General features: G+C 42.4%; 2 protein-coding genes across 5 annotated transcripts in view; one reads left to right on the top strand and one right to left on the bottom strand.

The window, feature by feature from the left end:
• Positions 1-8,967, bottom strand: part of cpeb3 (cytoplasmic polyadenylation element binding protein 3) — a 48,265-nt gene extending 39,298 nt beyond the window's left edge. For 2 of the 4 annotated variants that reach the window (XM_008280175.1, XM_008280176.1), the window contains exons 1-2: positions 7,664-8,873; positions 940-1,024 (exon numbers count right to left, since the gene is read on the bottom strand). In XM_008280175.1, the coding sequence (XP_008278397.1) occupies positions 940-1,024; positions 7,664-8,782 (1,204 nt within the window). In that variant the 5' untranslated portion in view covers positions 8,783-8,873. The other 2 variants (XM_008280177.1, XM_008280174.1) reach the window with 2 other exon arrangements.
• A 2,088-nt stretch (positions 8,968-11,055) lies between these two features.
• The window catches only part of marchf5 (membrane-associated ring finger (C3HC4) 5), a 28,984-nt gene continuing 26,291 nt past the window's right edge, over positions 11,056-13,748 (top strand). Inside the window, exon 1 of the mRNA XM_008280173.1 lies at positions 11,056-11,475. Within this exon, the coding sequence (XP_008278395.1) occupies positions 11,432-11,475 (44 nt within the window). The 5' untranslated portion in view covers positions 11,056-11,431. The remainder of the gene's footprint in view (positions 11,476-13,748) is intronic.

Below are 13,748 nucleotides of genomic sequence, written 5' to 3'. Positions count from 1 at the left end.
ATGCTCTACTCATTATATACCCCTCCCACCAATCTTTCCATTGTTAAGATGGGAGGACGGGGGAGCATAAAAACCCTACACCCAACCTTCGAGGGCCCCATCTGGGAGACAGCAGTTTTTTTTAATAGCCACGTGACTGGTGCTACAACAATATTGACATAGAACGCCTGACATACATTGGATAGCCTTAAAAGGGAAAATAACTTTGTTTTCTCCATAGTTTCCAAGTGATAAAGCTGCATGACATTTATTTATTTTCGCCTGAATCAGCATTCCACTGTTTAAAAAAAAAAATCCATGTGAGTATCAAAGTTGCCTGGAAACACTGATTTCATGTTGAGGCTGTGACTCAGTCGTGGCATGTCTACACTTGTAATTACACACAAAATTAAAGTTTAAATGTGATTTTTGTGGCAGCCGTATAATTGAGGATAAATGTAAACCACAGAAACACTCAACGTTTATATTCAGTTAACAACAATAGTGCAAGTCAGGGACACGATCGCTTGATCCACTGGTTCTGATCAGCAAAGCCGAAACAGGCAACTAAGAGGAAAGTGCAAAGGAAAATGCAGTTTGCAAATAAGACCACGTGAGTGCACATTGCTGCGGTCCACTGCACACACACACACACAAACACACACACGAACACACACAAACAAAAATTATGTGAGATTTTGCAGGTAAGGTTTATAATGTTAATTATTCATTTCAAATTCAAACATAACATGATGATCCGTACTCGATTGGTTAAGAAGATTGGCAAATATAGCAAATGAAAAAACAAATGTACCCAGAAATGATATATGCCCATGAAGCAAAACAAAACAACCTAAATACTGTAAGCATGGACGTATGAATATTCCTAACCTGCAAAATGATTCCTCCATATAATATCAGCGATAGTCATTGGTGGGCCACCGGCAGGGTGTGGTTTACCTTTGTCATGGTCAGTCCTTATCATATCCATTAAGGAATTCTCCAAAGAGTGCAAGCTAAAAGCATCAAAGGGCCGATTCCGGTCCTGCAACACAACAAAACAGGAAGAGGGTTGGGATTAGAGTCACAACGAACACAAGGAAGGACATACTTTAATGCTGCTATGGCTGCTACTCTTGTAGCTGTCAAGTAGATAATACATATAAAATAACTTTGAGGTTGTGTGAGTATTGTACGTGAATGTTAAATATTTCAAAATAAGTGTTGATCCTAAAGAAAGACAATAAGTGACTGTAATTTCAGCCTCACCAACTCAGTGGAAACAGCTATGAAAGACCTTGCATAAACAAAAAATAAAGATCTGCTTCACCATTTTCCCAAACTTGAACTTGCACATTTAGCCTCGCTGTTGAAATTCTGGTTGGTTACCTCGCTCAAGGGCAGATCACTAGTAACAGCCTGCATGTACCGACAGCTCCCATTTTCATTAAGAAGACAAGACAGACAGGGATGTACTCTTAGCTAACTGGTCCAATACTAGCAAACTGGATTTTATAGGCTTAAAAAAAAAAAAAAAAAAAATAGAAGCTACGTGTCTGCCCTGGGGATGATGGTGAACATAGATGATATTGAAGGAGATATGAATCTTAAGCCTTTTCATGTCAAAAAAAAAAGAGGCTACAGTGAAAGAAGAGACAAGATTGAGCCCAGAGGAATCCATGTGGACTTATATCATTTAGAGAGGAATTTTCTTAACCGTCAACTCTGTCGGTGGAGAGATGTCAGAGGTAAAACAAATCTGTGATCTATGAGTCACTTGTCGGGCTATCTTGTAATCGATGAAGCGTTTCTCATTTCACTGCCGACGCTCTGGAGGCTTCGGTTTTCTATCCAGGGTGTATAAAATAAAAGTGTCACCATCGTACAGTTGAGGTCCTGTCACAGCTATTTAATATTTTCATTATCAATTTATTTATGTTACAGATTGAGTCATTTTGTAATTTAAAACACAGACTTCAACTTCCGATCTCTAAAGATGTTCAACTTCCACTGATACACAACAGAGAAAAGCAGCAAATATTCACATTGGAGACGCTACAATCATTCTTTTTTAACTTGTCTATAATAATCAGTCAACACCACGGCTGAGCATTTAAATCTTAAAACTGCAGAATGATGACGACAACCTCCAAAACAAGAATTTGACTTCCAGGGTTTCATACGTAACCGAGGAATCCGTCCAGTCAACTCGCATGATGGGGTTTATGTATTATTAATCTTGAGACTCCAATGATCAAATAAATATTCAATCAGTCAGCAGTTAATTTTATGATGAGCAATCAGAACTGTTCAGCTGTAGGGCTAGGGTTAGATAAAAAGGATGATTAAAGAACATTATGTAAAGATGCTACGAAAGCTGCTGTTTTGTTTTTTTTGTCACGTCAGTCTGACAGGAACTCAGCTCCACCTGGTTTCGAAACTGTCCTCAAGAGTTAAAGTTAGGTCCTGCGGCTGTCGTACTGAGAATTTTCGTTTGAGTTTCATTTGCTTGGCTGCTTAAAAAAAACTTTCTGATCTTGCAAGGCAGGCTGGTCCACTTGAGTCCAGAACAGTACGGTTAATTCTACATCAAACACCCTAAAGTTAAACCGCTCGCTGCTGATGAAATGTTTAGATTCCCACTGTGTGTGTGAATGAATTTCTGAGAGTGACATGTGTGCCAAAGGTAAAGCCTGAGAGCGCGCCTAACCAGAGCTGGAGGCTGCAGCCTTGGCAGCTGTGTCCTGTGTCCGCTGTCCGAGCTGGGGCCGCATTGTTTGCACACTACAGCTATTGTTGCCCATTCGGCTGAGCATTCAAAAGTGTTATTCCCCCCACTCTGGACCCGACAGCGCCACACAGATAAAAATCTGCCCACTTGGTACAAACGGTAAACACTTAAAACGCTGAGCTTTGAGTTTCCTCTCCCTCCCCTCCTCTCTGACACATGTGGATGAACACCATGATGGGCAGAAGTCACAGAACTCGCTGTAGTCAAATGACCTGAAGAGATAGTACGAACTAAAATCCCCACACAGACTCCTCTTTAACACATCGCGTAAGTTTCCAGAGCGTGGAATGCAGGTTTGAGATGATCCATCTCGACCACACTGCATCTCATCTTTCCCTGTGACCCAGATATAAGAGTATTTATGAGGGAGATCAAGATAAGAAACAGATTAAGCATTCAAGATACGGCCGAATACCTGCTTTTAATAAATGCTGTCTGCTCAGTAAGGTGAAGGGCTGCCAGCTTCAGAAGCAGATGGGACATTTATCACTGACTGTATTTTCCTCAAAAATGTAAAAAGGTTTTACATGTTAGACTGTAGTGTGACCTTCAGAGTGCCGTCTCTACTGCAAGATAAATCAATGGGAACAAACCTATAGATAAATGATATAGTCAAAGTCACTGTAGGGATCCAGGCTCATACTGCACACGTATTACAGCTTCAAATTAAACAAGCTTAGCCTCTCTAATATATATATGTAGGCATGAACAGATCCACAAGACGCCTTCTAAAATGTACAACTATACAACCAAAGAACGCTGTAAATATTGTCTTCATTATTTTTTAAATAAACAATTGTGTAGTCTATAAAATACACAAAAAAGTAGTTAACATTGGCTATAACAATTTCCCAGAGTTCCCGCAGTGATTAAGGCACCAAATATATTCAATTTGCAGTTATATAAAATATATCGACTTCTAGCTTTTGACAAGCTGCAAAAAGCAAATGTTTGGCATTTTTGCTCAATAAATAAAAAAATTATCAGTTGTTGAAATTGGTGGTGACTTTGCAGTCAATAGACCAATCACTTCAACACTAAGGATCTAGGAACGAGGTCTGCAACTGACAATTATTTTCGATGTTGATTACTGTGTTGATTATTTTCCCAATTTATCCGTTTAGTTTTTAGTAATTAAAATAGCTGGGGGTGAATTCAATCATTGCCAGCTGATTGATTACTAGTTACAGCTCTAATGTGAACATTCCCAAACAGCCTAAACTCTAAATCTGGGTTGTCTGAAAGTTACACTGTGACAAATGCACTTGCAAAATGAAACGACAGGTTTCAGTTGAAAATAAAGCAAAAGCCACACCATACTGGGTTTCTAATGTAAATCACATTGGTTCCGCCCCTAAGCTTGTCGAAACTCCTGCCGTTTTGCATGACTGTCAGACAGCATTTGACTGCGGGAGTCGACCTGTCAGTCTGCCTTCTAACATCCCTCCTGAACTGATATGATGTGATTACAATCACAGAGGACCACACAATAATTGCTACTACCGTCATTTTAAATCAGGGCATCTCCCGAGAAGCTCATGTGACTTTATGTCTTGAGCCTCACACTGACATGTTAAGTTGAATTCCGCACATTCCTCATCTTTTAAGCGGCAGCCAGCAGCAGGCGAGTATGAGCACATATCAGAGCGCACGTGACTCAACGTTTCAGCCTGTGGTTCATCTGGGGCATGCGAAGAATACCGAGGAGGGAGATCTAAACTATGACAACGAGTACACCTGTCACCAGCTGTCTGCATGACGGTGCAGGACCGGTGTGTGCACCTCGCCTGCTGCTCGGCTCAGCGATTTGCCTGAGTTTCACCTCAGTAAACAGGCCAGTTGACATGTGGCACCCTGACCTTGCATCCTGGTGATAACTCTTCTCCAATTATGGGTGTAATTGTTAAGCAACTCAGTGCGAGCTACAGCTGAGAACCAATCACATCACAGAGGCATCCAGGAGCCCCTTGAAAAACAGCCTGTCTGTCTATTAGATATCATTCAGTGGTTTCAAACCTTATAAAGAGCTGTGAAGAATGACTTCTTTTGTACATGTATGTCTGATTTTAAAGGGAAACTTCACTAATTTTACACTGGAAGGGGAGAAGTCTATGTTGAAATATCACTACAGCATTAAAAGGAAGTGAAATAGGAGTCGTAGCTGTGAATGTTTTCTTTTTTGTTTCATAAAAGAAACCTCCAAGACATTGTTGATATTATGAAAACCAGGTAATTCAAATAATAATATATAAATATGCAATTTAAAAAGGATATTGGCATCAGGGCTGCTGCTAACCAGCACCTTAATTTCCAATTTATCAGGAAAACATTTCATCAATGAGCCAAGTAATGGCTTTGGCTATAAAATGTCAGAAAAAGGAGGTAGTCATTGAAATTGCTTGTCTTGTCCAATGAGCACGATGACATTCAATTTACAATATTAGGAAATGGAGAAAAGAAAAACCGAGAATAATTAAAGTTGAGAAGCTGCTCCGAGGATAAGGCTGTCAGAATAACTGCAGACTCATATTGTCGATTGACAACGGCACGTGTCATTTGAATTGTAAAGTGTCATCTGGCAACACTTGACCACATGAGAGCAGATGAGTGTTGTACTTCATCTGTGCTATTTGCCTGAGTTTCACTTCAGTAAACAGACCACTCCATACAGCATGACATGTGGCCCCATGACCTTGTCTCCTGGTGATAACTCCAGCTGTAATCCAGCCAAGTCAAGAGAACAGAGATAGAGGCTCACGGCAGAGGAAACTGAGTAATAAAGCCTGGAGAGGTCTGACTGACACACACAATCATTATCTCCTCAAAAGGCTATACGTTTCAAGTCGGCTGGAATTTCACCCCGAGTCGAGCTGCGTTTCGTCTGCACACGTAGTCCTCGCTGCAGTAATAGGTTAACATGTTGGCTTGCACTTCGTTCTCTGTCTTTGATCGGGTGAACAAGCGCTCCTTTTTAAGTAAGCCACTGACATAAGGGGGAGAGTATCTGGCTGGCTTATTTTTTTTTTATTTTTTATGTTGGCTTGTTTGTCAGGCAAACATGTGACCAGGCATGTGGGGGGGAAGGCACAGTATTGGGACTGTTCATGGGCAAGTCTACTCTTTAATCAGACATGCTAACGAAGGCAGGATGAGAGCTTAAAATACATCCAGTATAAAACCAACGCTCTGGATTCCAGACATGAAATCTTAATTATGGATCAAAACAGAGATAACCAGAGTATTCTTCTGTCAGTGAGGAGCATTTGGTCATAAAACCAAGTGGCCAATTAATTTTGTTTTTGTCCAGCTGAAAGTGTCACAGCTTATTCTGTATTCAAATAACAAACAGGACAGTCTTGCCCTCATCCCTGTCAGCTTTTGTTAGGTCATTGTGATTAATGCCGGTGATACGAATCTGAAACTTGCCTAGTTTTCTGTACATGGACTACTGAAAAGGTACACAATAAACCTTTTTTACAACTAGGGTGTAACTTTAACGCCAATTTCTTTACTAGCTTAGCTGTCGTTTTTCATGCCTTGCTAGCATGTTTCAACTCTGTGTAAAGTCATGGCATGACAAAAACAGACATATGTCAATGTCAGCACTTGTATTTAACTTATGCTTGAAAGTATTTGAAACACGAGCTTAACTTTTCCCTTTCTTTCTGCAAATTGCAAACACAAACAAACAAACTGTTGTTGTTCCTTCAGGGTTGAACCTGCGCTCCGTGTTCGTATCCGCTCTAATTCCCGCCCACTGTCCGTCACCGGCCAATCAAATCAGCGTATGCATGTTGCTTTCACTGACTCTCGAAAATGTTAAAATTATGAGCAGACCGCATATGAACTATGAACAGTGTTAAAAATAGCAACAGAAAAACAGACAGGTTTACAAGCGTCGTGGTCGGCATTACTTGTCATGTATTATACACTGATTTACGCAGAACCTTTCACTTAACAGAACACATGAATTAAAAAGCCTGATGGATGATTCCTCTAAATTATTTTGTGAAAGATTAATCGTACAGCTTCCTCTATTTAACAACTGACTGTTGAATATTTTATAAAACACATCACTGAAACAGAAGTTGTAATCAAGTGCAAGCACATAACTCCCATTACAGGTCTTGTCAGTGTGAATTTAGAAGGTTACGAGGGGCACCTGAATGCATCGTGTGTCCTTTAAACCTCACGGAGCGTGAGCTGGCAGAGGAAATCTCTCCATTTGGTCCAATAAATCGCGCACAGCGACTATTTCTAAGCCCGACTCGACGTGTTTGCCTTTGAATGTGTAAAAATAGCAGTGATCGATGATTAATACTTCAAGGACCCGCTGTCTTATTCGATTTATTTGACCTCCGCTGCACAACCTCCCAGCGTACAAGCCTATTAAAATGTTGACAGCCGGCAAAACGCGACTGTCATTCGTTAAGTCCAGTAAACCACACAAGTAACAGCTTCGACAATTTTATTCTGAACTGTCTTTATAAAATCAGTGTAATCCTCGTGAGATCGCGTCCTAGTGACGGGACTGTGTGGAAAAAACACTTGGCCTCACCTATTGACAACGTATGGTTCGTGCGTAAAATGATTTTAACTGCAATTTTGCACAAGTGACTATGGCAGAGATCATTAATTATATTACATGGAAGTATAATGGGTTTGTGGAGCTGATGAGTTCAGGGTGACCTTTTCTTTGGCTGTAGCCTGCTCTGTCGGATTTCTTTCTCAGGCAATGGTGGCTTATTTTTATGCGTAAAAACAGCCTTACGCGTCTTAAATATGAGAAATGGACAAGTGACAGCATGTGAAGATGCCACTTTTAAACATAAGGTGAAGCATTAAAGCTACAGGCCTGCTGTGGGCCTGCTTTTACACCGGGAAAGTGTTTACCTGGAAAGGCAGTATGTTGTTGCTGTTGTCAGTCCTGAATGCGCTGTCCTCCATCCAGGGCTTGGGTGTGAGGGGACCGGGTCTCGGGAATTTGGGGGGTGCTATAACGTTGCTGGTATAGGGCTTTTTCATGGGGGAGATCGGGTTTAGGGGTGACGGGACTCCGACGCCGACTCCAACCCCGACCCCTACCCCGACGCCCACCGCTCTGCGCGGGTCCCTGCCTGCCTGCAGCCCGCTCCAGGGGTTGGAGGCTGTGCTCCACGCGGCGTTTTGGTGGTTATTCCAAGCGGACGACGAGGCAGAAGAAGACGACGACGACCCCTTGCTGTTATTCATGATGGTTTGATAAGCGTTTCTCTGGGGGAAGGGGCCTTGGCTGGGGCTGACAGGAGATCTCCTCTGCTGGGGCTGCTGCTGCTGCTGTTGCTGCTGCTGCTGCTGCTGGGCTTGCTGCTGCTGCTGCTGCTGCTGCTGTTGATGCTGCTGGGACTGTGGAGCCAGACCGATCTGCGGGGAGAAATTACCCCCGAAGACCGGGTTGACGTGGTGTGGGAAGTTCTGGAAAAGCATCGTCCCGTTCACGGAGGGTATTCCCTGGAAAAAGCTATCGTCCACGGCGTTTGTGGTTCCCGTGGACCAAGTGCTCCCAAACGAGGAGGAAGGGGAGGAAAGGGGGCCGCCGGTCTCCTGCGGCTGGTGGTGGAAGCTCAACCCGGGCAGGATCGGCGACTCCATCGGCACTTTGTCCTTACTGCTGCTGCTGTTCAGCGCTGAAGCCGCTTGGTTGCTCCCGGTCGACGGGCTCTCCGACTCGGATGAAGAAGAAGTGGGCTCCGATGACGGGGTCGGTGTGGAGGGAGGAGGGTCTACTTGCGTCGGATCTTGCTGATGGTGAGGCTGGGCTTTGTTTTTGTCCATCAGTAAATCATCCTGCATGGTTTGCTGAGCTGCAACAGGGGAAAACAGACACGAGGAGTTATTATTATGGTGGTAATGTGGCGGATCGTGCACCGGACTTGCCGGGCTGCTGTAGTATCTGATGAAGTGGGACAACTCCGACAGGGATAGGATGTTAGAGGGACCAGGCGGCTGCAAAGCGAATGCGTGATCACCCATTTAGACGAAAAAAGAAGAAGAGGAAAAAACACACTTCCCAAGACTACACCAGAATGATTCATAAATCCCACAAATTACACACGGAGCATATGGCAGCAGATATTCACCAGATTTCGCCACGTCTCGTTTTTCCTTCCACGCAGGAACTCTCCGGAGCTGCAATGTGAAACTGATTCAGTGTGTGTTTTTGCCCAAGGACCTCCCCTATATTCATTTACATACGTCAGTAAATACAGCTGTCCTTCAGCAAGGTTAAAAGACAGTGCTACCTTGACCTAGGCACTTCCACACACACGATCACAGAGCCTTTTTTTCTTTTTTTTCAAGAAAACGCACACTTGGTCCTTTTTTTACGCAGCAGAAAGTGACGCACCTGGATCACTTCAGTAAAGCCTACCGCAAAGGCAAGACACTTCCCTTATAATAAAACCACTCCTAATTTGTTTAAACACAGTCGAAGATCGTGTAGAAAAAAAAAGACGACAAAGTTGGCTGAGTATGCAGCAGAGGTCCCTACAGAGATAATATGATTCATAGTAAGGGATTTTATTATAGCGCAAAGAGGGACTCTGCCCGAGGTCCGCATTGACACAGCCACGGGTTGGCATTTGCATAATACAACATGTACCTTGCATTTTAAGGCAGCAATACAATAACTTCACACCAAGGCAAGAATATCGCTGAAAACTCCACTCTTTGTCCTCTAATCAAACTTAGAAGAGGAGCCTTTCATGCAAAATTAACTTTGCATTTCAGAGACAACGCCTTGCATAAGTCCTATGAACAAACACACTCCGGACGGCAAATTTGCATCCAGAAATGTATAAAGTTGTTATAATAAATTCAACAGTGAGCATGCAATATAATCAAAAATGTAAACACACCTCAATATTCCTGATTACTGCAAGGCTATGCAGGGCAGCTGAGCATATTCTCAGGTGGAACAAATGCAAAGCTCATCCATAAGATATGACACAGACCATGAAATCATCCAAGGTTGAATATATGCTGAATTTAAACCGGTGGTAACATTGATCAAGGCTCCTCTGTACTGGCTGCAGCACAGCTAACATGCAAGCCTACACTGCAGGCCTTTCAATAACATGGATGCAATAATCTGTGGACTCTGAAAATAACACTCCAGATGACATGCCAGATCATTTCAGCACCATGATGGCAGTAATACAAGTTTCAAAAGCCTGCGGTTACACACACACACAAACACACACATACACATACACACTAACAGTTAATCCGTGTTTTCTCCTCCAAGAGCAACGCTTCCAAGGTCATCAAAACAGCATAATCAGCAGCCTACAGTGTCTCACCTCACCGGCCCTTCAGCACACACACACCGGCACAACCTGACCCTTCAACTGCCTATTTATCGCGCTCATCGAGACATCCGATATACATTTCATGAAGCTGTCTTGCCTTGAAATCCCCTCTCTAATCCATTTGTGTCCCCCTCCACACAAACGACAAAACAGCATGCACACACGCAGCGGTGGTCGCCTCTCTGCTCGCTCTGAAGCTGGAATTACCTTTATCGTTCACCTTTTGGGGACTCTGTAAATAAAGATATTTCTGTTTGTGCCTCGTCTGGGTTTAGATATGACAAACGAGCTACCCTTGTGCCGAGGTAGTCAGCAGTTGCCTCAACAGCTGATTGACTGCGGCGCATGGATGATGCCGAGGGGGCTGATGGGAGTTGTAGTTTTTTATTATGCAGTGCCTTCCAGATCTGCTTCTTCATGACTTGTGATGTAGAAAATACATTTATACTGTAGGCTATACATCGGCTTCGGAGTAAATCCACTGACTAGTTAAGGGACTTTGAAGAAGCAACTATAAAATGTAGGCTGTGATTGACTGCTGTTCTCTATCTCTCACCAGTGTTTATGACTGCATACAGCACCAGCTGTACTAAATTCATATACACTACTGCATTTTCTGAATAACTATATTGCTCACAAGAGGACAAGCAAAGCACAAATTAAGTGTGAAAAAAACTTAGTGTCAAAAAATGACATTATTAGTCTTGAGGTCATTTCCTCGTAATGATTGTATTTTCACGATTCCATTGCCTCACCTTGGACCACAGGAGCTGATTCAAAGCCTTAATATGATACGTTTGGCCCCATGGTTTGGCAATAAGAGCAAGAGAACCAGCATAGAACTACATTTCCCAGGTCGGGGGCTCGGTGTCCTTTGCGGTGTGGCCCTTGTTTTGATGACGCCACCACGCACGGACATGCTAGTTGACGTTACCTCAGAGACGGCCAGTCAATGGAGTCAAACGGTCACGCCAAAAGAGGCCGTAGCAGATGCAAACAGGATTTTTATTCGAAATACTGCATCGGTTGCAGATGAATGCCAATTAGACTGCCATGACCGCGAAGAAATAGTTCTACGCTGAATCGTTGGCTCGTTTGCAGCCGACGCGCCGTATCAACACAAAGGCCTGTGTAGCTAGTTAGCGGCAGCTCCTGAGCTAGCTAGCTAGCAAGTGATTTAACGCCGAGCTCAGCTGCAGCAAATCAGCAGTCGTGTCATTTTAATGTTTTATCTGTAACGCAGTCAACCTTCTCCACTAAGAAGACAGTATTTAAGTTTTTTTTCTTGTTTTGTTTTTGCTTCTCCACGATAATGGCGGAACAGAATGCAGTGGTCATGCAGCAGAATTTGGACAGGTGAGTTCAAGTTGAAGGCTAACATGCTACATAGCTTTACGTAAAATCACATCGGATTTCGTAACGGAGGGAAGTTGTTTATCTAAACACTCAGTATCTCGTTGACTTTGGTCACTAGTTATCATTTTATACCGCCAACTAACTTTAAACCCTCTTCTGAATATCAATTGCTTTAGCTAGACAGTGTGTTCTTTTGCACTGGTGAGAAAGGACGTCCTCGACTACGAGCCTCCAACATTTAAATGACTGATACTACGTTATTAAATCTTAGTATCCGCACATAACTTTAACGTTATATATATAGTTGTTGTGCGTGTGTACATTGCCATTTGCAAATTCTCTAAAAGTCATAGTGTCAGCTAGCACTTTCCCCAAACATTTGACCTGTAACTGTTGACCCTCAGACAAAGACAAGCGTGCACAGAGAAATTTCAGAAATTGTCACGTTCATAGTTCACAGCCATTATGACAGCGAGTAAGTAAACTTCCTGCTTATCTCGTGTTACTAAAGACTCTCATTATCATTTCTGTGTTAAGTGTGATTTCATTCATCTATGCATATACTATTTAAACACACTGTCGTGCACTGAATACCTACGTCTTGCTTATATTTGGTGCAGAACACTTCACTTCCTTGGTACGATGTCTGAATTGTCTGGATGAAAACAGTTTGTGTTGCCACACAGATTTATAAAAGGGAAAATCATATTGAGCATAGTTTGAGAAAACAGTGGAGTGGACATGCTGACATCTCAATTAAAAGAGGAAGTTGGGCATATTTTAGATACCTGCAAGAAAAAAGCAAAACAACAGAATGCAGACTGTGTTTTAAGGAGCAAAGTCAGTGTCTGGACATATCTGACTAAATACAAAGCTGAAGCGTCATAGAAATTGTTTGCTAAAACCTGTAAGCAACACGCATCAAGATGTGCAGAAGCAACAAACATAATTGGAAGCAGATGAGAAGCTGTGTCCATCCAAGGCTGCCACAAATCCCTTGGTGTGGTTTTTACACTTCATCAAACATGTTTGAGTTTTCATCTCTGTATCAACATGCTGTCCAGTTCTTACACACATTTTAATTAGTTTCTTTAGAACCCCCTGAGAAGTGTTTTACAGCAGACTTAAGCTCAAACAATTACTTACAGCACATCAGAAAGGCGGTGGCAGTTTTGCTTGTCAGAAACTAGTTTCATGGTCAATTTCATGGTCACGTGGAGAGGAGATGCATCATGACACATGGAGAACTATTTTGAGCTATAAACACATATAGCCCTGCCTTCAGGAACTTTGATTAGGTATGTCAGGGCGCACAGTCAGAACCTGTAAGGTCTCTTGTAGCAGATCATGAGCCGTGCTCACAACTGTGTCTCGTCACTTGGCCGACACACTAGGCAAAGAATCCAGACAATGCGACCTGACATTCATGACTAAAAGATCCTTTTATTTTTTTTGTAATAGCCAGCAGCTAGCCTCATAAGGTGACATTTTAAAATTACACAGAGAACATTGTTGTTCTGCCTGGTTTAGACGTTGGTGAGAGCAAGGTTAGTTCACCTAAAGAACTTACGTATACGCCTTCATGTAATATAATGTGAGCTATAACAATATCACACCTGTCAGTTATACCAGTAGAATCACATCTTGGCAGTGCATTGTGTTGGCAGCTTAAGCTCCAACTTTCTATAGTTTTTGTCTCATATCCTTAGCCAATACAGACAAATAAGGTGGTTTGGGTTCATGTGATGGTGAAACGTGATAGAAGCCATTACCGAGCTTGTTCTGTGTAACATCTGAGATGAAAAGGGAACCAAAATGACTTTCAATTTGCAGAATACAGTTTACCCATTTTAAAGACTGCATGAAATCATACTTCATGAAACTCGTAGAGCAGAGCCTAGTAAAATGTAGACGGTTCAGTTGTTTGGTCTAACCAGCCAATAACAGAGTCAGTAGTTGGCAGTTTAAGATATTAAGTCCAGCTTTTTTTAGAGTAGTGATTTTATCTGACCACAGAAAGACATGTCAACAGTAGCACTTATTTTGTAAGATGGTATTCAGAAACACAAGATAGTCGATGTGATCAGAGATTTAATAGGAACAGAAAGTTCTTACCTGCCAAGGTCAAGCTAAAGATCGTTGGTGGTGAATCTTCTGTGTATGTGATGGTGATGTTTTTTTTTAAACTTATTTTCAAGCTTTTCTGAAGTTCAGTCTGTGATCAAACAACGACAGGAGGGTTACCCTGCCACAAGAATTCAAAATACAAACTA

This window comes from Stegastes partitus, unplaced genomic scaffold (genome assembly GCF_000690725.1).
Source record: "Stegastes partitus isolate 25-593 unplaced genomic scaffold, Stegastes_partitus-1.0.2 Scaffold184, whole genome shotgun sequence".
Classification (NCBI taxonomy): Eukaryota; Metazoa; Chordata; class Actinopteri; family Pomacentridae; genus Stegastes; species Stegastes partitus.
This window is presented reverse-complemented; position numbering and strand designations above follow the sequence as displayed.